Genomic DNA, 27,250 nt, shown 5'->3' with positions numbered 1-27,250 from the left:
TGCAGAACCCTTCTGTTCTATCTCCAACTAGTTTCCAAGGTTGAGGTCATCGTCGTTTAATGGCCTACCCCATAAATCTTTTTATGGAAATTACTTTGATTCATTAGAATAGCTATATAATTGCAATGTCCACAGTTCCATTTAGTAAGATTTTATCTCGGCCAGTTTCAAAGGCTGAATCTTTTATAGGAATTATTTTGACTCGCTAGAATAATTTGGAAAAATTAATACCATCACAATGTTTTCTTCATTTGGAAGGCGGAATATCTCAACCCTTGGAAGCAAAGGCTCTTTCCACTTCTCCGATTTCAATTATCAGAACCACCACATCTCATAACACATCCCTAAAATTGATGAACAATCAACATCAGAACCCAGTAACTTCTTACACTAGGTTAGCTGCAAAATACCACCAATGAGCACTTCAAGAAATGTCTTCAAACAGAATTGTCGACCAAATTTATGCAAATGAGCATGAAAACTGTCAAATGGTAAAACAAAAGGTTCGCTATTGCAAGAACTAAAAAGGGGGAAAGAGCCTCAGATTAGCATTTTGGCACATTCCTCATCACGACCAACAACCCATGTAGGATAAAACCCTACACGGAGCGCAAACATTGTTGTTGCCGTTCATGTCCAAAAGTTATCCTCATCGGTAATAACAAGTCGAGCAAATCAAATCAATTACAGTAAGAAAAATCCCTTAAAAATTTTTAAAATGAAGAATTTGATCATGTGATGGCGTTTGGAGGCGGGCTTGTGAGAGAAGATGAGTACTCAAAAGAGAGATTCGGCAAAGTACCAGTAATTTCTCACCCTGAAATACTCATCGAGCATCAAACCCGTACTATGATGCCATCTTTGATGTCTGGGGCTGGAAAAGCAGGGTATCCGGTAGAGAACCTATCGGCTTTCAGGAGCCACAGATTTATACTGCTCTCCCCAATTTGTTCCAGCCCCATTTCGCCTCTTTTCTCAAGAGGGAGAAGAACTATTTCATCTGAGGAAAACAAGTGCAGAACAGATTTAGAACTGGACGCCCCTATAATAGCAGCGACTAGGGTTGTGACGCAGCTCTGCTTCATTCAGTTTGTGATGAAAACCCTAAGGACACTTCTGCCGCATGTCACTTATACAATACTAGCAAGGAGCGAGGGTAAGCACGTGAGCATATGCAAGTGCTTGATCACTTTAATATAAATTATAAAAGATTTACTATTTAATTTTTATATTATAGAAATTCAGTCCTTAATTTTAAAATATATATTAAATTGTATAAAATTGTAAAAAATTTATTAATTAATTATTTTTAAAATTTTAACGGTTAAAATATTAATTAATGTAATTTTAAAAAATTTATTAATTTATATTATAATATAATAAATAATATATTAATTAATTATTTTATATTAAAAATATTTTAATTTTTTTTTATAAATTTAACAGTTAAAATTAATAAAATAAATAATTAATAAATATTTAAAAATGTTAAAGAATGGAGACGCTAATTATTGAGTTTTACTCTATTATCAAATAGTACTTTTTCGTAAATGTAAAAGAAGAAAAAAATCCTTAAAAAAGTTATCTGCTGCTGCGTAACAGAGAAATTAACTGGGCAGGGCCGTAGGTGACCGTGAACTGGGCTTCCTCGGACGTTTCATCCCTGTCGAGCTCTTCGACGCTAGCTCCTTCCTTCGTATCGCAAATACAAACATCGGGATTTGATGTCTTGAACACAAGGTACTTCGTAATTCCTTTCACTTACCATTTTCAATCTTTCCTGCTTCACATGAAAAGAAAAGAAAAGGAACTATTTCCCAGCAAGCAAGGTGGATTTTTTTTTTTTCCAATTGAGTCGATTTTTGGCTTTGCAGGTTTTGTGGACATACGTTTGGGAATGTCCTTCTTGTCCTGTAAGGTTCTTTCAGTTTCACATGGCACTGACACTATCAGCTGTGCAGGCATGTGCCATATGTGTATCAAATTCTAGTAACGTTTCTTTGGACATTTGATAACTCTGGGATTTTGTTAATTCTCTTATTAATGCTATTTGTGCTTCCTTATTCTGGTCTGCATTGCTTTTTTTGCCTGAAATTTGTCTATTATTATGGAATTTTATGAGCAAAGTTTCGTCATGATGGATCTATTTGAAATTCTTGACAATTTTTCTTAAATGGCCTGTATATATTGGTTTTAGAAGAGAGGTTTCTTCTGGACTTATAGGTGTTTAAAGGAGGAGGAAAGTGCCATTCATTGTGGAGTTGTTCATGAAATACTGTAGTTCTATGTCTTGCATATGTCGGATTTATCGTGTGCCCAGAACATCAAAGGCTAGCATTTACAGTTTCCAAGCAGGAGAAGAACATATGAGCTTACTCCATCAGCATCGTCTTCTTCTTCCTTTTTTTTTAATTGGAGCATGTGGAGGGACAGGAATATAGGATGTTGTTAGGACATCCTGAGTTGAAGTCCATCCTTTTTAATTCTACATTCTTTGGGATAAGCTCAATGTAAATTTATTGACTTTGCATGACCTGGGAAATATGTTACACTACAAATTTGTTTTGATTTTTTATCTTCTTAGTAATTAATATGCTCCTCATGTAAATGATGTCGGCATGATGGCCTCATTGACATCTCTTTGTTCAGTTCTTTGTTAGTACAGCAACAACAACTAAACCTTAATTCCAAACTTGTTGGAGTCGGCTATATGGATCGTTTATTTTATTGTCATTCAGCTCTATTAGACACCAAGTCTGCCGACAACACCAAGTCTCTTTGTTTATAGTTGATTTCAACAGTTCACTAAAGAATTTCTTGCACATAAGCTTGTAAAACGTAGTATTTTGAATCACAGTTATGGTTAACATTTTTATTGTGTTATTTAGCATTCCTATGTTTTGTATTTAACACTTCAATTGAGCTTGGAGACTGAAATGATTAAAGATTCTATTTCAGTGTAGTAGCGGGGAAAAATTGAGAAGTGGGATTTATTTCAAATTTGGAAGAGGATATCGAACTACTTTGAGTAGAAAAATGAGGTACTTATGGTACCCGTAAATTCCTTGCTTAACAAAGGAAGGGAAATTGCATTATTTCTATTAATTTGAATCATCTATATTTGTTGTAGGTTCACTAATTACCTCTTGAATATATCAAGATTGTGTTCTCGATCCAAGCATAAGTTTGCAGAAAAGCTGCTGGATGTAGTAAATAAGTATAATGTGCCGAGCATATCTGATAAATCAAAGTTTCTTACTAAGGTAAATTATGTGTGCAAAGGGATATGATGCTTGCTTCACTTGTGTGCTCCAAGGTCCTCTTGGATATGAGGGTTGCTTCCTGAATGCTCCAAAATGTTTCTTTAACTTGTTATTCTAGTTATTCCTTAACCTTAACTTGCAGTCTGCTTCTTTGTAGGTGTCAGTGCTGATGGAGTATGATGGTTTTCATGAGTTAATTGAGAGTGAAAAAGCAGAAAAGCAATCTGGTTGGGATCTCAAGGATTCTGTGGAGGAATTTGATGTCTCCTTGGCACGTAAAAAATTTCCTTCTATTGTTTTGGGTAATTCTCCTCCTGTAGAATTATATGATGAGACTACACAGCAATCTGAAATGAAGAACCTTTTATCAGCTGAAAGTTATAAAGAATTTCCCTCAGATTCTCTGGGTCAGAAATGGGTTGATCCAGATGACCTTTCTGAGCATGGGATTTCTTCAGGAACCCGTCCAAGTGAGAACTCTTCCATATTAGAAGAAAAAGGCAATGTGAATGCAAGCGTAATTAGTGAGTCCAGAGATGAAAATACATTTATCTCAAAAGAATTAAAAGAGGAAAATGCTTATGATTGGACATTATATTCGGAGGATGTGACTTTGGGAATGCAAGAGAAATTGGATCATAAAGTCAGCATAGAGGATTCTTCTAAACAAATGGTGCCTGATTCACTACTAAGTGATGCATTTCTTGATACATCTATAAGTTGCATTCCTGGATTAAGTAAGAGACAATGCCATCAGCTGGAAAATTGTGGTTTTCACACGGTAGGTCTGCTGGAGATTATTTGAATATAAAATTCCGTTTCAGTTTCTTATAACGAAATAAAGCATGGGTACTCTCTGTTGTGTTGTGCAGTTACGGAAACTGCTGAATCATTTCCCTCGAACCTATGCTGATTTGCAAAATGCACAAGTTGGAATTGATGATGGGCAGTACTTGATTTCTGTTGGGAGAATTTTATCTTCTAGGTATTTAGACATTGTTCCCTGAAAATTTTGAATACCATTGTTTTTTTTATGAATAAAAGGTTACACAAGTTTTGCAGGGCCATAGTGATTTTTTTTTTGTTTATATTTTCAAAGTTCCCTAGCACTTCCTTACTATTTTATTAGGTTCTGCAAAGAGTGAACTTTGATTTTCTTGTTCTGGTCCTTTTCTGAGTTACAGGATGGGGGGCCACAGCCATCTTATTCTTAACTGCTCCACCCCAATCCCAGTGGGATCTGAACCTTAGACTGCCTAAACCCTAAACCCTAAACCCTAAACCTTTCCCAAGCTTTAATTGTTTGGATGTTCCTTTTGGATCAGTAGTTTGATATAGTTAATAGTTATAGACTTCAGTAATGTCTTTGAATCTGACTCTTGGATAATTGATTTGCAATAATTTATCAGAATTTCCATGCTGTCTGCTAACAGCACTCTATTTGAGGTGAGAATAATGTTCTCATTATTTGGTTAGGGTTATGTATAATAAGCTAGTTAAAGGGAGATGATGGAAATATTGCAGTGTAGCTTATGCATTATTTGCTAGGGAACTTAGGATTTTGATTTGTAGTTGGGTATCATGTGACTTTATTTCCAGTTAGCTGTTCCTGAGTTTGAATCAGATTTTATGTTCCTTGTACAGCTTTCTTGTTTTCTAGTGCTAGGAATCAAAGTCGTAGACTTGTTTCTTAAGCACATTATTATTTTCAACATATGATATGAAAATATTTAGATGAAAGAGTTTAAGTCTTGCCTATCATTATTGTTTAGTTTCTTGACCATCATTTATTTATTTATGTATCTTTTCTTGTAGAAGCAATATTTCAACATAGACATTTGCAATTCATGTATGTATGAGCTTTATGTATGTGCAAGTGTTTATATTTGAACATGCAGTAACCACTAATATAATTAACCGTAAGTAGAAAACATATGCTTTGCTATTGATGACATACCATTTCTGTTGTAGGGGAGTTAGAGCTAGTTATTCCTTTTCATTTCTTGAGGTGGTTGTGGGCTGTGAGGTTGCAGGTGATGAATCTCAACACACCATCGATGACGTTGATAGTGCTGGAAAGAAAACCATTTATTTACACCTCAAGCAATTTTTTCGTGGCACTCGCTTCACTAGTCAACCTTTTCTCAGAATTCTTCAAAACAAGCATAAACTGGGAGATATTGTTTGTGTCAGTGGTAAGGTGAGCATGTCCTATCCATTTTTGTATGCTTTATTTGCTCTTGGTCTTATGCTTGTTTATTCTAAAGTTGAAACATTTCATAGGTAGTCAGTAACTTGAGGTAGGGAAAAATTTTCTCACAATAATTAATGGTTATTTAGTTTTTTCCTCCATTTCTCCTCAGTTTTTTTATGTTTTGGCTTCTTCCACTGCTCTTTTTTATCTCTCTCTCTCTCTTTAGTATTCTCCTTGTTTCTTGAGTTATGCCCTTCACAATTTTCTTCTTTTCAATGTTGCTGCTTGAAAATTTGAGCACTACCACTACTGGTAAATTCTGCTATTGTGGTTGGGTTATAGATAAAGACAAAATATTCCTGATTATCTAGTCCTTGAATCTGATCTGGCAGTAATTGACATTTTTTATATAAATGCAAGTTTAATTTGCCTGTTGTTTGGAAGGTCATTGTATCCATGATTTGGGTTAGATTTAAGATCTGCCTATGAATACTATATGATGGATTGGACTTTGGTTGTGTAGGAGGTTTAGATTTAAAAGTAAGGGAATTGGGCTTTCAGTTTGTAGACTCTATTGAAATTTGGATTAAATAATGTTTGAGCCAAAAACTAGTTGTTTCACATCCTAGGATGACAGAACCATGTTGCAGGAATTTCTTGGCTGCAACTTAAAACTGAGATACAGGGTGGGGAGGTCTACTTTTAAGACAGTGTAAGGATTTTGTGGAGGAGTTTTGTGGTAATGGAAGAATGAGTTTTGTTGCTGATTGGAGTGAGGAAGAGAAAGGGTTGTGTGTCTGTTTACAATGCTGTGGATATAACTGAAACACTTTAGGGGTTAAAGAAGAAAGAGAATAAGTGATCACACGTCAATCTATTCTCTAATAACACTCAGCTTGAGTCTCATAATTCTGTTACACAAAAGCTTGGGAGAATTGTTAGGTTACATGAGAAGGCTTAAAATATTTTTCTTTTTCCAATTGGTATTGGGAGCTATAAATTCGAGAACTAATGATAAATTCTAGATTTCTAAATAGGAATATTTCAAAGTACTTGGCAAGTAATAGGAATCCCAGAATAGAAAAGAAATTTCTCTTTCATTTTGAATAGCCGCTCTTATTGGTATTTTGGTTAATGTCTTATTAGTAATGGTTAATTCATAAATGTGACATTATCTGGCTGATATTCTAGCATGATGAATGTGGTGGCAATTAGACCTTTTCATTTTACAGTATGCAATTTGAAAGTATGTAGCATCTTTGCACCAACTATAGATGAATTCTTAGAAATTTTTAAGTAAAAATTGTTATTCTTTTGTCTAGATAGAAGTTATATGAATGAAATAGAGATGAAAACATCAAGAAAAAAAACAGTTCAACGCACATATGTTAGTTATAGAATTTTGACTTGTTAGGGTCCTTCCTGGTTTCCAATTTTTTGTACCCTCCATAAATGTGGGCTTGCTCTATTAAGCGATTAAATAACATGGGCATGTTTTATTAAGCAATTAAATTCATTCATTATAAGAAGTTCAATGCTCCCATAGAGGTCCAATTTTTCTCTATAGGCCAACTTTATTATTTTTTATAGACTAGACATTTAAGGGAACAATTGTCTAAGGTATGCATCTTCAATGATTATCCTTCTATCACATGCTTAATGACAATACTGAGATGTGAGTACACAACACTTTTTCGGCAGCTTTTCTTCCCTTCATAGTCCACATAGATATGATGTAGTGTAATTGACTCTTCTTGAGGGGTAAATTTTGCATACATGCAGTGAAGTACAATTGATGTTATGCATGTTTACTAGTCTTCCTTAAATTGTCATCTGTCTGAGCATTTCAAGACTCGATGATTGGGTGCTGTTTTGATTGCAGGTCAGGAGCATGAGTACCAAAGATCACTATGAAATGAGGGAATATAGTATTGATGTGCTAAAAGATGGTGAGGATTCATCTCTGTGTCCAGAAGGGAGGCCATATCCTATATACCCTTCAAAAGGAGGCTTGAAGCCTAATTTTCTTAGGGACATTATTGCAAGGTTTGTGCTTTATTTTGTTTTCAGTAGTCTGGATGTAATATCATAACACTGCCATCACCTCTTCAGATTTGCTAAATCTGGGTCTGGGATTAATTGTATCTTGACACAGTGTGAAGCTCACAAAGATAAAACACACTCTCACATGAGCGAAAATTAAGAGAAACTCCACAAGAAATTTATATCAATCAAAATCTGAAAACTGAAATTACACGTGTTTGAGGCTTATTGAGTTTTAATCTCCTAATCCTAAAGGGAATACATAACTAGTGTTTTGGAACTTTAGATAAACTAAAATATAAATAGAAATATCTAAACTAAATAGGAAAACTAAATCCTAATTGAAACAGGAAATTTAAATAACTAATCTTAATTGGATAAGGAAACATAAAATAATCTAATTTGGAAGGTAAAAACTCTTCCCAAGTAGGTCAGATCATGTTAAGATTGTTTGGGACCCACCTGGAGATGTAATTAACGTGTTTTGGCTGTTAAACCTGACTTTCATAGCTGACCCAAGAGATACACGCCCTTGGGCATGTAGGGCTTCTTGGAGCATGCTCTAAGGTGTGTAAGCTCCCAGCCTTAGACACGCCCTGGAGTGTGTTCTGGTCTGCTTGGGCATGCCCTAAGGCACGTGGAGGCTTGTTCTGCTGTTGATTTATGCACTTTAGGTCCTCCTTCCTTCCCTGAGTTGTTTCCTCTTGTTTTAGCTCCAAAGTTCTTCACATCATTTCTTCTCCTTTTAAGAATTTTTGTCTTAGCAGACAAGAAAGTGATCCCTTCCTATTTTTTTTTGTCCTTTATGTTTTAGTTGGCATTATCTGCTGATGCAACTTTCTCTTGAGAATTCTCCTTTTTGTTTGCTTTTTTTTGTTTTATATCTGCTGCTCTTGTGTTTGTGGGAACTATAGGATTCATCTCTTTGTCCAAATGAAGAATTCTGTCCATTCATCATTGTGCTTCTTTAAGTTAGATGCAAAAAACTGGGTTCTTCTCCTGGTCATGTGAACACTTGTGTCATTTGTTCCATGGTCTAAGTTCTAATTTCTATTAGTAGCTAGCACCAAAACTTTTGTAATTGGGCTTGAGACCCATTTTTCCTGTAGTTTGCCTAACTGACCTGAAAAGCTTGATGCTTTGGCTGTTTGTGTTTGCTCTTATTGAGTGACTCACGTAATTTGGTAACCATATGTTCTATATCCTCATCCTGTAAATGAATCTCTTGGAGCGTGTACTTGTGATTGTTATTTTTTCTACAATTTAGGGTTTTTGTGTCTAGATTTGGGCTTACACAAGAATAATTGAGACTTGTTTTTTTGTCTTACAGAGCTGTACAAGCCTTGGCTCTTGATGTTGATCCACTTCCAAAAGAAATCACTCAGGAATTTGGGCTGTTACATCTTCATGATGTGAGGAATTTAATCTATCTCTAAAATTTTTAATTTATCAACTTATTTAATTTATTATTCAAGATTTTCAGGTGCACACTATTTTCTTCAATCATTCAACTCAAATAGTGATTTTTTTTGGTTCCGTGCCTAATAGTTTATGAGGCTGGCTGTAGCACTGAGGGGAAAGCATGGCTAGACTTAAATGATTCATTGAAGATTAATGTTGTGTTTTGAATTTGAAATTCTTATTATGTCTGGGTTGTTTGGTGTGACTGTATTGGTTGTGAGATAAAAGAAAAAAAATATATATTAAAGAAAAAACATTGTTACAATGGAACTGCAAATGCTGTCACTCTTTGAATCTACCATGGAAGCATAGTCTTGTGCATTTGCATTTGGATCTGATTTTCATTATGCATGTGGAGTTAGAAGATTGGACCAGCAAAATATATTTTTATTTTATGGAAAAGAACTATCTTGTGCCAGAGGGTTCCCATTAATCGACTATTCAAGGCCATGTCCTTACTTCTTTGTCTTTTGATTCTGTGATATCCTGAAGCATGTGTTCCCTTTGCTGCTTTCTCTGTCTCTCTCTCTCTTTTTTTTTTGGTTTTTATACTTATTGGGTTATTCCTAAAACAGTTGTTGAGTTGTTGCACTGTGCAAGCTTGACACTTGACGAAAAAGGTAGTAATTTTAAAGGGAGGCTGTACCTTATTATCAACTGAGGAACTTCTTGGGAACTGAAATTTGAGCACTTTCTAGGACATTTAGGATTTTTTTTTTTTTTTTTTTGGGGGGGGGGGGTGGTTTGAGGAGCCTACTTTCGTGGTCTTTTCCCCACCATATTTAGTTTCTACCACCTTTATGAAATTTCATGGTGCATGACACTTGATGCACTCCTTTTTTTTGTGGTGTTTAAGGGCTTATCGCTTCTCAGCAAGAAATGGTTGGGAATATTGTAATTTTGAGGTGTCATGGCAAGGTCACATATTTCAACTTTCTCTTGAGTCATTGCTTATGTTGAATTTTTGGATTTGTAGCTTTGAAGCTTAAATTCTTTTTTCTATACATCTTCTATTCTTGTAACATCTACAAGTCTTTTGCTGATTGAGCTATTGTAAATTATGATAATTCTTTAAAACACTATAATTTCAGCAGTTTCATTCATAAGGCAATACTGATACCTTGTGTGCAAATGGATCTTCCATTTTGCATCATTACTTGCACATTTTAAAGAAATTCTTGCTCTTGAATAGGCTTATGTTGGCATTCACCAACCAAAGGATGCACAGGAGGCTGATTTAGCTCGTAGGAGACTTATATTTGATGAGTTCTTTTATCTACAGGTGATGATTGCACTTTCCGGCCAATTTTTTGATGTGGAGGAATTTGTCATATATTTTTTTCAGTCATGGATACCATCATGAAGTTCTTATAATCTATTTTCAGTCATTTGCATTACATCTCTTTATATCGTTGCCATTTCTGCAATAGATTTCATATGAAAAAAAGTGAAAAGATGCTATTTCCTACATATTTCTATACTCACCTTTGATTTTCAAGCTTGTTGCATATAAAACTCTAAACTTTTCTTCTTTCAACATATGGCTCTTTCTTTAGATATTAATCTTAGGGTGAATTTTAATTACAGAAAGAAATTGATTTGGTGAGAGATTGGATTGGATTTGGTGGAAGAAGGAAAAGCAAAATTTTTATTTTTTTATTGGAGTGATTTTTGGCCAAAGGAAGAAGACAACTCACTTTTTCTTTGTTTTGTCATCTTTCTTATGTTTATTTAGGCGGCAAATGGAGAGTTTAAGTAAAGGGATGAAAAAATGAAGGACTAAAATTAAATATTGCCTTTAAATTTTTCATATTCACACTTTAACTTATTAAACTCTCTAGCATGTTTCAATTTAATTTTTAAACTCTCAATATTTATAAGTTGATCTACTAAATTATTCTTTTAACCTTTTAAAGTCCATTTCACTTAGCTAAGCATGTCGGATTAGTACGTCGGAAAACTTAAGCACATAGGCACCTTCCGAAGGTGACTCGTTAATCACGCTATCTACTTTATTTTTGAATATATCCATTTCTTTATTTAAGTTTTCTATGATTCAGTTATTAGTAACTGAATTAACTTAGAGTTATACTAGCACCTCCCCTGAGTAGCTCGGGGTAAGCCAGCACTTCCTGTAATACAACTTGTTCTAATAATGAAGTAATCTAATTGATACCCAGCGATGTCACTATTTTTAACTATGGATTTGAGGATATTACACTCTTTCCTCTTAAGCAATTTTATTCTCGAAATTTTACCTGCTTTGAATAATTGTGGATATTGTTGCTTTATCACTTCTTCACTCTTCTACATAGTTTCTTCTACCTTGTAATTTCTTCATGTGAAATTTGGGCCAGACTTAACTCACCCCAAAAGTTAGCTCAAAGGGGAGGAGTGCCTATGGCCCATATAAGGGGCTCATTACTCCTTTCCACAGCCGATGTGGGATTCAACACTTCTGCTCACGCCCAGAATTTTACTGGTGCTTTGACATATTTATAAGAGGCCCAACATCGGATGGGGATTGGGTTAGGCCTAACTCACCCCAAAAGCTAGTTCAAAGGGAGGAGTGCCTATGGCCCATATAAGGGGCATATTACCCCTTTCCACAACCGATGTGGGATTCAACACTTCACAACACTTTAACTAAGGGAATCTTTTTATTTCGTAACTCTCTCATTTCCCTTACTAAAATTTTCACTGGTTCTTCTTCATGAGTTAAGCCAAGTTACTAATTTATTTCCTTGTGCATATTTTTTTGTAAAGAGCCCTACACTTCCCTTTCTGATTCTTTTCAAACTTAATGCTATTGCATTTTATCATGGTATGCAATGACCATTCAGCAAGTACATTTATATTAGGGGAAAGTGCAGAAATTAGCATAGGATTTCGCGATTTTAACACCCAAGGCCTGCGTTTTTTTTCCCGTGCAGATGAGGGCCTGTGGTTTCAGCACTTATGTTACAACAACTAGCACAATTAATACGCTGATCAGCTGATGTGGCACATTAAAATTATTTTTATCACCTTGCTAGTATGTGGGTCCCATTAAATTAAATTTTCTAAAATTTAGTAATAAAAATAAAATTTAACTTGTAATTATAAAATTATGAGTGAACTACTGTGCTGCTCCCCTCCAACATCCCCATTGATTGAGAATTACGTTTTAAATTGAACTTTGTGCAATAGTTCACATCATACGGATGCTGAGGAAACAATCTCATTTTGGGCAATAATTGTAGTAATCCTCCACAGCATTGAATTTTGATGGCAATCCTAGTTAGCTCACAAATAAGCCAGTCTACTCCATATTGGCTTGAGGAGGTACCCACACATTTATTCACTCAGGAAACAATGTGAAGTGAAATGAAAGCTTGGAGATCTCAGAATGAAGATCAACAGCTTCATAATGGTTTTTCATGTTGATGTACTCGTTGTATTCAAGCAATAAACCAAGGAGCCTAAGACTTGTAGACTCCATGCAAATCTTCCTTAATAGTAGTATTGTAATTTGAGACCACAACATTCCTAAAGAAGTGAGATCGTTTGGCATAAGAGTCGTCTATGCCATGTAAGTTCCCGTATGCCAGCTCTTTATAGATCTGATTCATCTTCATGAAGGAGGTGGAATTGTTTGAGTTGGCAGATGGGAACTTAGATGGTTAGGAAATTACTATGTTACTTGAAGGTTACTCAATTTCTATAAATCATGTTTGTTGGTTAGGAAATTAATATTTTACTTGAAGAGTTTTTTTTTTTTTAGTTTTTAATTTTTATTTTATTTTATTTATTTAACTTCATATGTTGATTCCACATGTTAGTTGGTTATGCCGCTTGTCTTTTAGGCTTTACAAAAATGAATGATAACTTATGGATTTTAAGTATATTTCTGTGTGTAGTTGGGACGGCTATTCCAAATGCTTGAAGGTCTTGCTACACAAATGGAAAAAGATGGATTACTTGACAAGTACAGAAAACCTGAATTAAATGCTATGTGCATGGAAAATTGGTGCAGTCTCACCAAGAAATTATTGAAGTCCCTTCCATATTCCCTTACTTCTAGTCAGCTAAGTGCTGTTTCAGAGATTATAAGGGATCTAAAACGACCAGTTCCTATGAACCGACTTCTGCAGGTTGTGGATTATATTTATACAGTAATGCTCTGATTGTTTTATCTTTGCAGTAAATAATTTGTCTGTAATTGCTTTGAGGTTCATATTGTGGTGCTGAACTTGCACGAGTGTCCAAGTTATTGCTGCCATTTTGCCATTGTCCAAACACACTTTTTTCTCTAGCAATTGGAGTTTATCATTGAAAATATGCTACAACTAATAAATTTCTGTTTAGGATCAAATTTTAGCATGAATGCTCCTGCCCCTTCTCCTTCTCTATCCATGTATAATGCTTTGCAAGAGAGGACACAGTATCATCACTATCAATTTGCGCAATAGAAACCCCACGCTTAGTGTACAATATATTTGCTTGGATTTAGTTATTCCATCTATTTTTTCTCCTTTAATGGCTTCTTTCCTCATGTGAAGATATATCTACATTACATATTCTCAACTAAACCAGCATATTCTATTAATGAGAAATTTTATTTCTTCTGCTAGTGGTATTTCCTTCTGAGACTTGTGTTTCCTGTAAGTAATTATAGTAAGAAATATCGAAGAAAAACAGTTAATTTATGGTTTCATGTAACCTTTGCAACACTTTTAGGATATATTTTCATTTTGTTAAAATGAATACCTTAAAGATAAAACCACATTGTATGCAATGATTGAATGACTGTATACCTTGTTTCGTTTTATCTGCCTAATAAACAAGTGGCTCAAATGCCTTTTTCCGTGCCCTTATCTCTGTTATTGACATTTCAGCAATGCTGCAATAAATGACAATCTTCAGCTGAAAACCTAAGCAAATAAAAAGTACTTGATGGTTGGGAGGCTGTTTGAGAAAAGTGAAGAGATTATGAAAATTGCCTTTTCTTTCTTGGAGGAAATGATTGTGATGGAGAAATAATTGATTCTATCAGTGTTTTGTTTAGAAAAACTTTCAAGTACAGAAGTAAAGAACTGAATAATTGGATATTAAAGACTTTGGTGAATTTGATGGCATTTTTCTAACTTTCAAATTCTCAATTTCAGGGTGATGTTGGATGTGGGAAAACAGTGGTCGCTTTTTTGGCATGTATGGAAGTTATTGGCTCTGGTTATCAGGTCGTCACTTTGTGAATATATATGTCGTTTTTCTGGTTACACAAACTGCCAATGTCAAAGTATTTTCTCAGATCGAATTAATAATTATGGCTTTACAATTTGTTTTTACAGAGTAGATTCTTCCCAATTTTTGTGCTGCTTTTGATTGTTTTATCCTTTGTTTGTATATAGATTTAGGATGTAATGAACATTATGGTTGAATTCTCTGTATGTAGGCAGCTTTCATGGTTCCAACGGAGTTGCTTGCGGTACAGCATTATGAGCACTTGCTTAATTTGCTAGAGGCTATGGAGGAACATCAACCCAAACCCTCCATTGCTCTACTAACAGGTTCAACGCCATTGAAACAGTCACGCGTGATTCGTAAGGCATGCATTTTTACTTTGTCCTTTGCTCTATTGTTAATATTAATAACATTTGAGATTAAGTAATCTGCTTAGTTTATGTAATTGGATGACAGGGTCTCCAAGCAGGAGAAATTTCCATGGTCATTGGAACCCACAGTTTAATATCTGAAAATGTAGAGTTCTCTGCTTTACGTATAGCTGTCGTGGATGAGCAACACCGCTTTGGTGTGATCCAGAGAGGAAGGTTTAACAGTAAGGTTGTCTGCTCCTCTACTTGCCTCAGCCTGATAACTTTTTCTGGGGAATATTTAATTAAGTGAATACTAGAATTTTGCTTTTTTTGCTGTTGCAATCATTTTCATTTTTCTTCCTGGCATCTGCTGCTGGGTTTAGTGCTTCAGGAGAACAAATCTCATATTACATGGTACTTTGATTGGTTTTTAAGTCTTCAAATTAGTTTATTCATAATTTCCTTTGGAGTTCAACTTCTTTTAACTCCAAAAATAGTTGTGGGCATGTCTAGTCTTATATCTTTGCATGGGCCATTAGAATCACCTTTGGGCTTTGGTTGAGAATTGGACTTGTTCAGAAATGTTAGGGTCCTTTTGTGGTTTTAAAATAAATAAGGTTAGATGGTACAAAGGATGTGAGGTCTCGATTTTCCAATCATATTGAAAACTAATTGTAGCATATGGTCAACCGTAGCCTCATGTGGAACTCTCTATCATTTGTGGGCTTTGGGTGTATGATGTGGAAAAAGCGATGATGGACATTGAGTGAAAGTTCTTTTGATGCTCAGCTGAACAAACTGAATAATTGGATTCAGTAAATGCTTCTACTAGTAATTTGTGCAGTGGATATTTTTCTATCTTTAAATTTTTAGCCTGAATTAATGCTGGGAACCTTGCAATTTGTGGCTTCATTATCTTTCTGCCAGTATTTAGCATGTTTAAGTGACGGACATGTTTGATTCCTGCAGTTATATTATAGCTCTTTAAGTTCAAGAATAGCAGCAGCCAGTTCCGACGGGCCCTCAAAGAGTGATGGCAATATGGCCCCACATGTTCTTGCTATGTCAGCCACTCCCATTCCAAGGACGCTTGCATTGGCCTTGTATGGGGACATGTCCCTGACACAAGTACGGAAAGTTTTGCACCTCTAGTTTTTAGCGTGGTATATAATAGTCATGCCAAAAAAAAAAAGAGAGCAGTTCATTATACTTATCTGTAAGTCTGCAGATATTGTGAAAAAAAGTAAAAAGAAAAGGGGGTTCGAGTCTTTCTCTTGCTTTGGCTATTTGGACAATTGAATATTTATTTGGTTATGTACAAAGAGTGACTAAACAGGGAACCACCGTCTGCTTACTCGATCAGGTAAAAGGAGATTTGTGGGATTAGGACTTCTCTTATAGCTAAGATTCTCAACATGAGAAATTTTAGCTTTTATTCCCAAATAAATTGGGTTGTGCATCTGACTGTCACGCTTCTTGAATATTTACTATTGAATATAATTGACATTGTCTTATTCTGGGATTTCTGTATCACAGATAACTGACTTGCCTCCAGGAAGAATTCCAGTTGAAACATGCTGCATCATAGGAAATAGCCAGGGCTTTGAGGAGGCGTACAAGGTATTGGTCTTGTCAACCGTCCTAATTACTTCACATCTATTTCTGTCTCTGTTTTTCTTTATTATTATTATTATTTTTATTGTCTGTTGCTGTTGTTGATTTTCTTTTTCTTTTCTTCTTTTTTGTTCTTATGTCATGGTGGAGGAGGGATGCAGGGGTTGAGGCCCTTGATATCCTAAAATACAAGGAAAGTGTTTCACCACTGGTTACTGGCAAATGAGCTAAGCATGACTGTTTTGATAGTGAGGGTACTAGTAGGGCTCTCTACATTCGAATCATCATTATCTGGTTATCAAGAACAAGGAACGGAATAACACACCCTGATTTTAGTATTTGACATTGACACCCTTTTGAAATGGCAATCAAGTACTGAATAACTTTTTCCTGATTTCTCATTCCCATTCTTCTATTCTAGTTACCAAACACTCAATTAACTTTAAAATTTTAATTACTATTCTTGATTTTTCTTTCCCAATAGTATGCCAATACTGCCTGAGCAGTTTTCCTGAATGCGTCAGGCTCCACTTTTTGGTTTTGTGAGTGTGAAAGTTAAACAATGACAACTACCCTGTAGTAGCGTAACTCTGTTTCTTTATTCAAAGTCACGATACATTCCTTTTGGAGGTCAAAAGCTTTTTAGCTCAAGTTAGTCAATTAAACTTCAGTACCAAAATTGATGGTACAGTTTCATGAATATTTTTCCTTGTTCTTCTCTGCTTAGGGACAATTGTTTCATAGGTGCTGTTATATTAATTTAGATTTTAACATTTAACCAACATCTACTTTGTCCTTTCTTCCACACATGCTCTCACTTTGATCCACCCACTTCTCCACATCAATGAATCAATAGGTTTATATTTGATATGGTCAATCCATTATAGGTGGTCTTTCCTTTAATTTATTATTAATCCTGTCAACTACACCATTTTATGATTTTATTCTAATCTCTGGGAGAAAGAGGAGAATTATTGACATAGCGTTCTTCCGAGTAAACTATAATAGATATTTATTTTCTACTTTATTTTTCTACAATAGTAAGTTATTGTCCTTTTGGAACATATGTGCTTGCTACATATGCATGGTTTCTTGTGTGGCTTTATTGGATCTTTAAAATATAAAAATGATAATATTATATGTGTAGAAATGGTAAAGTTGCCTATTACTTCTCTCTCTCTCTCTCTCACTCACTGAACATCAATCAATGCTGAGGATATCAATTATGCCAGATGATGCTAGATGAATTAGAAACAGGGGGAAGAGTGTATCTTGTGTATCCAGTCATTGAACAATCTGAGCAACTGCCTCAGCTTCGTGCTGCTTCTGCTGATCTTGAAGTTATATCAGATAGGTTTCAAGGTTACAACTGTGGGCTGTTACATGGTAGAATGAAGAGTGATGAAAAAGATGAAGCACTGAGACGATTTAGATCTGGGGAAACACGCATACTCCTTTCCACCCAAGTAATTGAGGTCGGTGTTGATGTTCCAGATGCATCCATGATGGTTGTTATGAATGCTGAGAGGTTTGGAATTGCTCAACTGCACCAACTCAGAGGACGAGTTGGACGTGGAGCAAGGAAATCCAAATGTATATTATTAGCATCAACAGCCAGTAGCCTTAACCGTTTAAAGGTGCTGGAGAAGTCATCAGATGGTTTCTACTTGGCAAATGCTGATCTTCTTTTACGTGGACCTGGTGATTTGCTTGGCAAAAGGCAATCAGGACACCTTCCAGAGTTTCCTATTGCAAGGTTGGAGATAGATGGGAATATTTTGCAAGAAGCACATACTGCTGCTCTGGTAAATTTATCATTTTCTTCAAATTCTTGTTTGAAAATTTTCTCAAACCATTTTCAATGCATCTTCCCATGTATTAGTATTCAGTTGTTTTAGCAGTTTTTTTTGATGCCACATAAAATTTTCCACTATTGATATTTTTACTGGTTTGCCTGTGCTTGCCATAGTTCGCATACCCTAAGTGCATGTTTCAGAGGTTATTCAGTGAGTGTTGTAATAGGCTCATTGGTAAAGACATTCATTAGCATGAAACAAAAACCAAGCCAGAGATGCAGGGCTGAGGTTGGATTTTCTTTTCTTCTCTCAAGTATATAATATGCCAATTTCGCGTTAATCAGACTTGCTGGAAAAAACATAGGAAACTCTAGACCATAACATTAAAATCCAGAGATGGATTCATGACAAGTATCAGAATATGTAGAATTCAGATGGTCTACTAAGGCCTAAATATGTGAACAATTTTTGGAGAAATTTATTATCTCCTTTATGGAAAATCTTGTTTCCTATCATGGCTGAGGCATGCCTCAGGCTGAGCATGCAATAGTCTCATAGCCTAGCACCCGTAACACACAAGGGAGGATGATGTCACTCAGGGGGGCACCTTGTGGCCAAAGCACGTCTAGGTGTGCCTTTGATACATTTACGCTTGATGTGTTCTTTTTTGCAAATATTGTGAAGGTCAAATCTCCATCATTCAACCTACTTTATAAGTGGGCTTACCATAGGCTGATACACACCATTAAATTCTCACATTGATTTGGGATGAAGCTTTTGGCATTCCTTGCCCATTGAGCTAGCTTTCGAGAGTGAGTTAGACCCGGTCCATTTTCTTAAGATGGTATCAAATCTTCCCTAATATTGGCCCCCCTATAAGTGTTTACACTCCAAGTGTTTGGTTTTGGCGTGAGGCAGTTTTTCATTTTCACATTTATTTGGGATAGAGGTAATACGCTCTTTATAAAGCCTTGAATAATCCTCTTTTGAGCTAGCTTTGGAGAGTGAATTAGTCCGGGCTCATTTTCTTAAAACACACCTCCTTTTCGCTAACTTTAGGTAACGTGCCTGTCACAAAGCCTTGGGCACTCCTCTTTTCAAAAGGGCATTGCCTCGCCTTTCACCTAAGTCAATAGAAGACTCTGTCGCCTTACATTGTTAGGAAGTTATGAAAAGGAAGATGGACATAGAGACCATGTTACCCTTGATGAGTAGTAGTCTTTTAGTTGTTTTAGGCTTTGTTGCAATTTAGTAATTATTAATTTAAAAGAATTTGTATTTACTTAGCACTTTTAAACATCTCTATTTTTATGTTTGGATATCAAACGTAAGTTCTAGAATATTAAAATGTTGTATGTTATTGTTATGATGATTCTTAATGGTGCTTGCATTCCGTCCTTATTTTTATTTTCTATGTGCTTCACGTCGCTTGAAGCAGGCCTCCCTAGACCCTTTTACACCTCAGTACGCCTTTAATAACTATGTTTCTATAAATGATGTTTATTTATTGTCAGGGGAGGCAACAATTTGATTGTGTATTAGCAGTCACTTTGTCTGGTGTTAACACAACAGAAGCATCGTGGTCTGGCATCTTATGTGTGAATTAGCTTATAAATTTAGTCAAGACTCTGTCATTCTGATGCTATCTATGGATGCAAACTGGGAGTGGGTGGTGATGAAATGCCTTACTTTTCTGTCATCTTTGAAAGCAATATTCTTGTTGTTGGATTAGATAAAAGCATTAGACTTATTTTGGAATTCATGGCTTGGCTGTGCGATGATAATAATGATTAATTCAGTTGATGTGGCCTTTTGTATGATAGAGTTGTTTGTGTAAATGCAGAAAGTTCTAGGTGATTCTCATGATTTGGAGCGATTTCCAGCATTGAAGGCAGAGCTTAGCATGAGGCAACCACTTTGTCTTCTTGGAGATTGAGATTATAGCCATGACAGAATTCCATGTTCGTGTGCAAGAGAATGCCTGCTGTTGCATAAAGGTCAAAGCTTTTGCAATCCCCCTCAAATCTTGGTCAGTTTTGTATATTCTCTCTTTCGGTGGAAAAATTAATTACTTTAGTTTAGCAATTGTAGTTCATGTGTTTGTGCTTCCATGTAAATGTTTTGGTCATAGTAGGAACCTTCCTTGATTTCAGTTCAACAACTACAGCAGTGATGGTTTCTCACAGAGTTCGGAATTGACTAAGCTGTGCGATAGCATAGCTGTATTATTCCAGGTATTAGGCTATCAGGCATTAGATTTCAGGAATGGTTTGGGATAGAAACGTAGGTATCCAAAGAAAATTACCCATTGGATTAATAATTTATTTTTTTAATAAATTAAACATATAAATATTATCACAAAAAATATTATTTATATTTAATTATTTATTTATATAAAAAGATTTGGATAACAGGTATTTAAATACGTGGAATTCAAATTTAACTTGAATCTATCATATGTATTAATTTTTAAGTTTAAACTCGATCATTGTCGAAAATACTCGATTCTTCATCAGCCCTAGGTATTTTAACACATTTATTTTTATTTTATAATTTAATACTCCCACTATTTCAAAAAGGTAGATTTTTTTTAAAATCCATTTTCAATTATTGGCCATTCAGTTTTAGTATGAATAACGATTTAGTCTCAAAAGTTTAGAAATTAAATTATTTAATCTCTCCATTTCACTTTCATCGAAATTAGAGATTACTATGTCCAATTAAAAATAATTTGCCACTGACTATTATATAAATGGCAAACTTACTCCTATTTTCCTTTCCCTTTTCCTTTATCCTGTTCTCCCCCTCTCCTTAGCAATCCCTAATCCCTAATCCCCTTCTGGCTTCTGCAAGTATCTTTTGCAAACATCCTCGTGTATATTTATTTATTATTAACGATATTCTAAAGATCAAGCCAGTTGCAAGTACCCTTCAAGAGTAGAAGTGGAAAACTAATCTGCATTTGTGGGTAAGTCAGATTACTGGCTCTGAAATCACTGAAATTTGATTTTCATTATAATTTATAGCACATCATGTCTGGTGTTGTAGCAAGAAAACAAGTATTTTTAGCATCGATTCTTCTGTTATAAAAACACAATTAAATTATTGTGCAGTGAAAATAGTAATTTTCAAATTATTGTCGTTGATCTAAGCTTATAATTTAAATATATATAATAATAATAATTTACAGCCATTAGCTTATATTATTTTTTAGCTGTGATGATAAGGGTCGGTTTTGTTTTCACACTAGAAATCGATGGTTTATAAACTTTTGGAAGGGAAAGGTATGTATTATTTTTTGAGTTAAATCCAAGATGGGTAGTGACCTGGCCACTTTCTTTGCATTGGTGCATGTGTTCAGACATAGATGAGGTTGTTCTTGTGAGCCAACAATACATGGATTGTGATAGTTATGCCGGATTAAAATAAAATAAAATTAAATGTGAGATTTTTCAGCTATATATTTCACTTGTATGCCATAAAAAGCTATCAACAAGAACATTCAGAATTGAAAATGAACTTTCTGCCATAGCTCCCAAGTTGGCAGGTTGTTTCCTTTCCATTCATCCCTCTAAGATCTCCTATCTCATTAAATCCTCAAACCTTTGTTACTTTTTCTTTATAGTATCTCCTTCAATTCTTTAATGAATTTGCAAAAGGAGATAAAAAGAATTGCAAAAGAGAAGAAGGGGTAGGGAAGAGGAAGGAAACGATAAGACAAAGGGGACAGAAAAATAAGGTAGATTTATCATTTACTTATTGCTTAATAATAAATTATTATTAATTAGAACTAAATGATTTTAATGAAAGTAAAATTGAGAGATTAAATTGTTTAATTTTCAAAATGTAAGAACTAAATCATTATTAGTGATAAAATTAAGGGATGATTTAGTAAATTTTTCATATATGTAATGATTTAAAAAAAAAAAAATCAATTCACTACTCATTTTAACATATAAGTCGGCCAATAATCATAACAATACAGAATTCAACTCCATTTTTTCCCTTCTCTCCTTTTACTTCAACTCCACACTCATGCAGTGCTAAAGAACTAACTACTGCAATAAATAATAATAAAACATTTATTATTATTATTATTATTATTATTATTATTATTATTATTATTATTATTAGTATTATTATTATTATTATTATATGGTGAAAATCTGGGAACATCCTGTCGGCAAGCATATGAGTATGTCAAAAAATGGATGATTGAAAGAGAAAATAGAAACAATTCCGTCGTAAACACATAAATGCCGATCAACAAATACTAAATGACAATTAACAAAATAAATCTAATCTTAAATCTAATCTAATCACATCAAATCCCCTTTACAATTTGAAACCTACCAAAAATTAATAATATAAAAAAAAAAAAAAAGATATAAAAGATATTGGAGGGTTGATGGGGCCCACTTGCCATCCACTGAGATTACAAGACGTTGAAACGATCATGGAATAACCAATGAGAAGGAAGCAAAAAAGGCCCAAAGAGAAGAGAGGACAAGCAGACAAGCGGGACCCAAAGGTCTGGTTCCCCACCCAATGATCAACGTGGGGCCCAGTAGGTGTTCCATGTTCCATGAGATGTCCATAATCTAATCATCGATATTGGGCCCCACTTTTTACCATCGCTTTTCTGCCTCACGCACACTTATTCAATTTTTTTAATAATAATATAAATAAATAAATTTCCTCCCGTGGCCTGCGCGCGTGTGCAGCGTGCGGGTTTTTGTATGACTTCCATGCTCTGACACCTCACAAAAGCATTACCGCTTTGCCACCGCCACACCTTCACCTTCACCACTTCTCTCCCGCCAGACCTTTTCCTTTCATTAATCATATTTTATTTCAAATTATTTTTCATATTGATTATAATTTATATCGATTTTCATATAAAATTAATTAAAATGTATATAATAAATATATAATTTTAAATATTTATATTTAATCAAATATATAATTTACTCATTTAAGCTGTCATGCAGTAATATTTTCCAGAAAAATATTTCACTTGTTTTCTTTTAACTGCATTTTAGTCAATACCATTAGAAGAAATTTACTTGATAATTAATTCAATGTGGCTTAAGAATCTCCTTTGGAAAAATTTTCATGTCTCAATTATCAAATAAAATTATAAAATATATTAAATGATATAATTTATTACATAACTAAAAGAAAATTATTATATATTATAATTCAATAAACTATAGTGATTATCAATATTATGCTTGCTTATATAGATTTATTACTATATAGTATACACGAATTATAGATATTATATATTAAAAAAAAAAACAGTATGCACTCCGAGACTTAGTCTGGTGAAAAGTGCATTCTTGTAATCTTGTGAGGTTAAAGGTTCAACTCCCCATCCCTATTTAAAAAAAAAAAAAAAAGGTATATGGAAATTTGTATATTGTACAAGATATTATTGTTACTATAATTATTTAAACTCCTTTAATCTTGGAACAAGTTAATGATGCGTTTTAATATTTCTCTGAAAAATATAATTTTTAATATTTATTTTATTAAAAAAAATATTATGAAAATTATAGAAAAAATAATTTTAGAAAATAAAATGAGATAAAGAACTGCATGTGCAATGGGCCCAATTGCCTCGTAATTAATTAGATATTATTATTGTATATTTATCTCATGATTTGTCCTAATAAACTTTCCACATTGGCTAAACTAATGTGTAAACTGTCTCTGATTAAGACAACTCCACAAACATGGTTTACAGAAAATGATTTGACTTAACAAAGAGATGCTGATGCTGCTGCTGCTTTTATTTATGCTCATAATAAACCACCTCTATCTATTACTCCTCTAAATAAAAATATAAATAAACACATCTTTTATTATATATATAAAAAAAAACAATCTTTTTGCATTTCCACAGAAATCTCCACTACAAAGAATAAGATAGAAATGCATGATCAAATAGAAAAAAAGAAAAATAAGGGCACAAAATACCAATTAAATGTAGCTTAAGTGCATTTCCACAGAAAAAAATCCTGTACAATAATCTATATATTAATAAAAAAATAATATAATATCTCTAAGATATTGTTTCCGAAAATAAATAATGTCTACTTTGACTGGTTTAAATTATTTTATAAAAAAGTAAAATGAGATGTTATAAATTTAAATTATTTAATTTAGTAAATTTCAAAGATTGAATGGTTTAAAAATAAATAATTAATTATTGTGATAATGATTATTTTTTTTTGAAAATACTGAAAAAGAAAGAGAAAAATTGAAAAGTCATGATAATATTTAGACTAACATTAAATGTGTGAACAGAAATATTTAATTATGTTTGGGTAAGACATAAATATGGCCCAACCGTTCCTCCTGCCTCTTGATGTTAACATTGCATACCTCGTATTGCTTGGCTTCTCAATTACGTAATAAAATTCATAATTTTTATTTTTTATTATTTTAAAATTATTATTATTTATTTTTTTATATTATGATAATATATAAATTAATTATTATAATTTTTATATTTCATGACATATATATATAATTGAGATATGTCCCTACGCGAGCCAAAAGATATTTCCTTTATGTAATCATTTAATTTGATAATAAATTATCTTTCTCAATTTTTTTTTTCCTATTATTAAAAAAACTATTTTTACAAGTAAATTTACCTAAAACCAAGTAACCAACCCTTTCAACAGGCAGATTGACCAATTGCTAACTTCTAATTAGTGGTGGAATTTTCCAGTCAAATTTTTGCATTAATATAATTTACTTGAAATTCAACGGTGCGAGACCATTTTCCAACCACTCTTTACTTTTTAAATAATTGAAAATCCAAAAATTCTTTATTTTAATATGCTTCATTAATATGAAATTAAATAATTATACTCTTGTTTATGACTTTGAATAATTCCCCATGTAGGTTTTTCCTAATTTTTCGGATTGGAATTTTGATAGATAAATTAATAGAAATTAATTTATTAATTCTTTAAAGTTACAATATTAAATTAGCAACTAGCATGTAGATTTCACTAAGATACAGAGATTGGATTGTAAGTTATCCATGTTAACAATCAAAGAATTAAGAATAAATATAAAATTAATTATTTAGATTAAATATATATTAATGATTTCTGATATTCCTAAATTTATATATATTTTACACATTAATAGTAATTAAAAGAATGAAATTTATAGAATATATTACTCATAAAATAAAAAGAATGTATAATTAGAGGAATGTTGCAGTGTTATTGAGGATGTGATGTGTGTACAGCGAATGATCCATCCAAGTCCCTCGCCGACGACGCATCTGCATCTGTTTCTTCTTCCTCCTCCTTCGCCGGTGCTGCTTCTTCCTCCTTTGCTGGTGGGACTGGGAAGTGGAATCCCTCTCCGTGGCTTCATTTCTGACATCTCCAAGAACCTCTATCAACAATGTACCTGTGAATGCGATAAATTTATTGTCCTTTATATTTCAGCGTAAATCAATCCCTAGCGTTCACCATTCCCACGATAGTGGAAGTCAAAGTACAGACTCGGTTTAACAAATTAAAGGGACCACAAAAAGCCATATCCTCTTTCTCTTGGTGCTGCTACAGTGAAGGCACGCTGGTGATGGCCTTAAAGCTGGAAATGGCAGTGGTCCTCTCTTAGTTTCTAGGCAATTGCCACTGCCACCAGGTGGAACACGGAGTAATTGAATGAATACTAAGTAAGTTTTCATATCAAGAAATTGCATTTGCCTCATTCTTTGTCTCTTTCAATTCCCACGACTCTTTACCTTCCTTTTCTTCCTAAAATTACTTCCATTACAGTTTTGCTTACGAACATTTTGAAAAGCTAGATTACTTTTCCTTTTTCTTTTTCATAGTATGGAGTTTGAATCGAGAATTTATATGTGTGAAGGCGTGTAATATGTTTTTTGCTTTTGTTAATAATTGGAATTATTGTTTAATTTGGGCATAAGAAGGATTTAGTGGACTCTAATTAAAGATGGACTAAATTTGACGTTGTTAAATTATTCAAAAGCTCAATTAGACTTTACACTTTTGAAAAAAAAAAAAAAAACTTTACACCAATATTCTTACAAGTCAATTGTTATTTTAAAATGGTATGTAAGAGACGTTTGCGTTGATCAATGAATTTGAATTTTTCCTTTTTCTTTTTTTAATTCATAGTCAACAGTATATTTTTTTCAATTCATGCTTATCAAGACTAACTATTTTCTCAACGATTTTAAAAATACATTTTTATATCTATTTTATTAAAATTTAATATATATTTTTCTGTAAAATTTAAAAAATATAATATTATATATATTTCAATTATATTATAGTAATTAAATATAGTAGTCTGATGTCAATATTTTATTTTTAATTGTCAAAATTTATTCATATGTGAAACAATTTATGGTGAAACTCCTAAGACATGAGTTACCAATTAAGCAAAATAATCCAACCAATGAATGATGAATTAGCAGCAACGTTAAATGTGGTCCAAAGCTATTCATACATTTCCAATTACAAATTAAACAAAAAGGATTAACTTCCTACACAATAAATGAGTCAATAATGTCCTTCTCCCTCTTTTGCATTAATGTAACCAAACGTTACAATTCCTTCTCTGCTACCTGCCACCAGCTGAACTCAACACTCATAATAAATTACCCAAAAAGAATTTCTTTTTTTTTTTTTTTATCAAAGGTCAACAACCAATGGCCCAGATTAAATCATGAGGTGGGGGATGGCCAGATGATACATGAAGGAAGGGCAATGAAAACGAGACGTACTAAAGATGGGTTTTTTTTTTTTTGAAAAATCAAAATGGTTACTTCATAAAAATTCCAGTATTTACTAAAAATAAATTTAAAATATATAAAAATAAATCTTTTTTATAATAAAATTTATTTATATTTTGAGTCTACTGTGTTCTTAGTGCCCAGTCTAGGCTCCCAATCATCATTTCCATAGCTGACCTTTGAACCGACAAGCAGTCTCGCTCTCATCTCTTCCTTCCTCTCCTATCACTCTTAAAAACAGAAATGCTGCCGGTTATTCTCCTACACCCCACATCTTTCAATCACAAGGACACGTGTCGTAGATCAGATTGTTCATACCTTTGACTTGACGACCACAGTCAAAAACCCTAGCCCAAGAAAACAAAAGGGAACAAAACAAAACCCATCTTTCATTTTTCTTTTTTTCTTCTCTCTTCCCCTGCTATATTTATTTGACCTTTATAGCTCACCCCTTTTTTCCTCCTCCGTTTCATATTCTGCTTTGTCTCCTTTTGTTAATTTTTTTT

General features: G+C 33.6%; 1 protein-coding gene across 6 annotated transcripts; it reads left to right on the top strand.

Annotated features, from left to right (window-relative positions):
• Positions 1-1,557: 1,557 nt before the first annotated feature.
• LOC110600718 (ATP-dependent DNA helicase homolog RECG, chloroplastic) lies at positions 1,558-20,192 on the top strand. Of its 6 annotated transcripts, XR_006348670.1 has the most exons (19): positions 1,575-1,740; positions 1,875-1,972; positions 2,959-3,041; positions 3,131-3,263; positions 3,421-4,044; positions 4,136-4,248; positions 5,235-5,463; positions 7,340-7,503; positions 8,831-8,912; positions 10,154-10,243; positions 12,861-13,094; positions 14,109-14,180; positions 14,396-14,548; positions 14,641-14,784; positions 15,507-15,665; positions 16,074-16,157; positions 17,384-17,956; positions 19,791-19,976; positions 20,101-20,192. XR_006348670.1 is itself a non-coding variant. In XM_021737563.2 (18 exons), the coding sequence occupies exons 2-18, from the start codon at positions 1,935-1,937 to the stop codon at positions 19,881-19,883; spliced, it is 3,057 nt and encodes a 1,018-aa protein (XP_021593255.1). In that variant the 5' UTR covers positions 1,558-1,740; positions 1,875-1,934; the 3' UTR covers positions 19,884-20,130. The 6 variants fall into 6 exon arrangements, 5 of the variants coding, with proteins under 5 accessions (XP_021593255.1, XP_021593259.1, XP_043806814.1 ...); XM_021737563.2 differs by having other exon boundaries at positions 1,558-1,740; positions 1,875-1,961; positions 19,791-20,130; XM_021737562.2 differs by having other exon boundaries at positions 19,791-20,130.
• Positions 20,193-27,250: the final 7,058 nt, after the last annotated feature.

Source organism: Manihot esculenta, chromosome 15, assembly GCF_001659605.2.
Source record: "Manihot esculenta cultivar AM560-2 chromosome 15, M.esculenta_v8, whole genome shotgun sequence".
In the NCBI taxonomy this organism is placed as follows: Eukaryota; Viridiplantae; Streptophyta; class Magnoliopsida; order Malpighiales; family Euphorbiaceae; genus Manihot; species Manihot esculenta.
The sequence above is the reverse complement of the archived record's forward strand: the minus strand, read 5'-3'. Positions and strand labels throughout refer to the sequence as shown.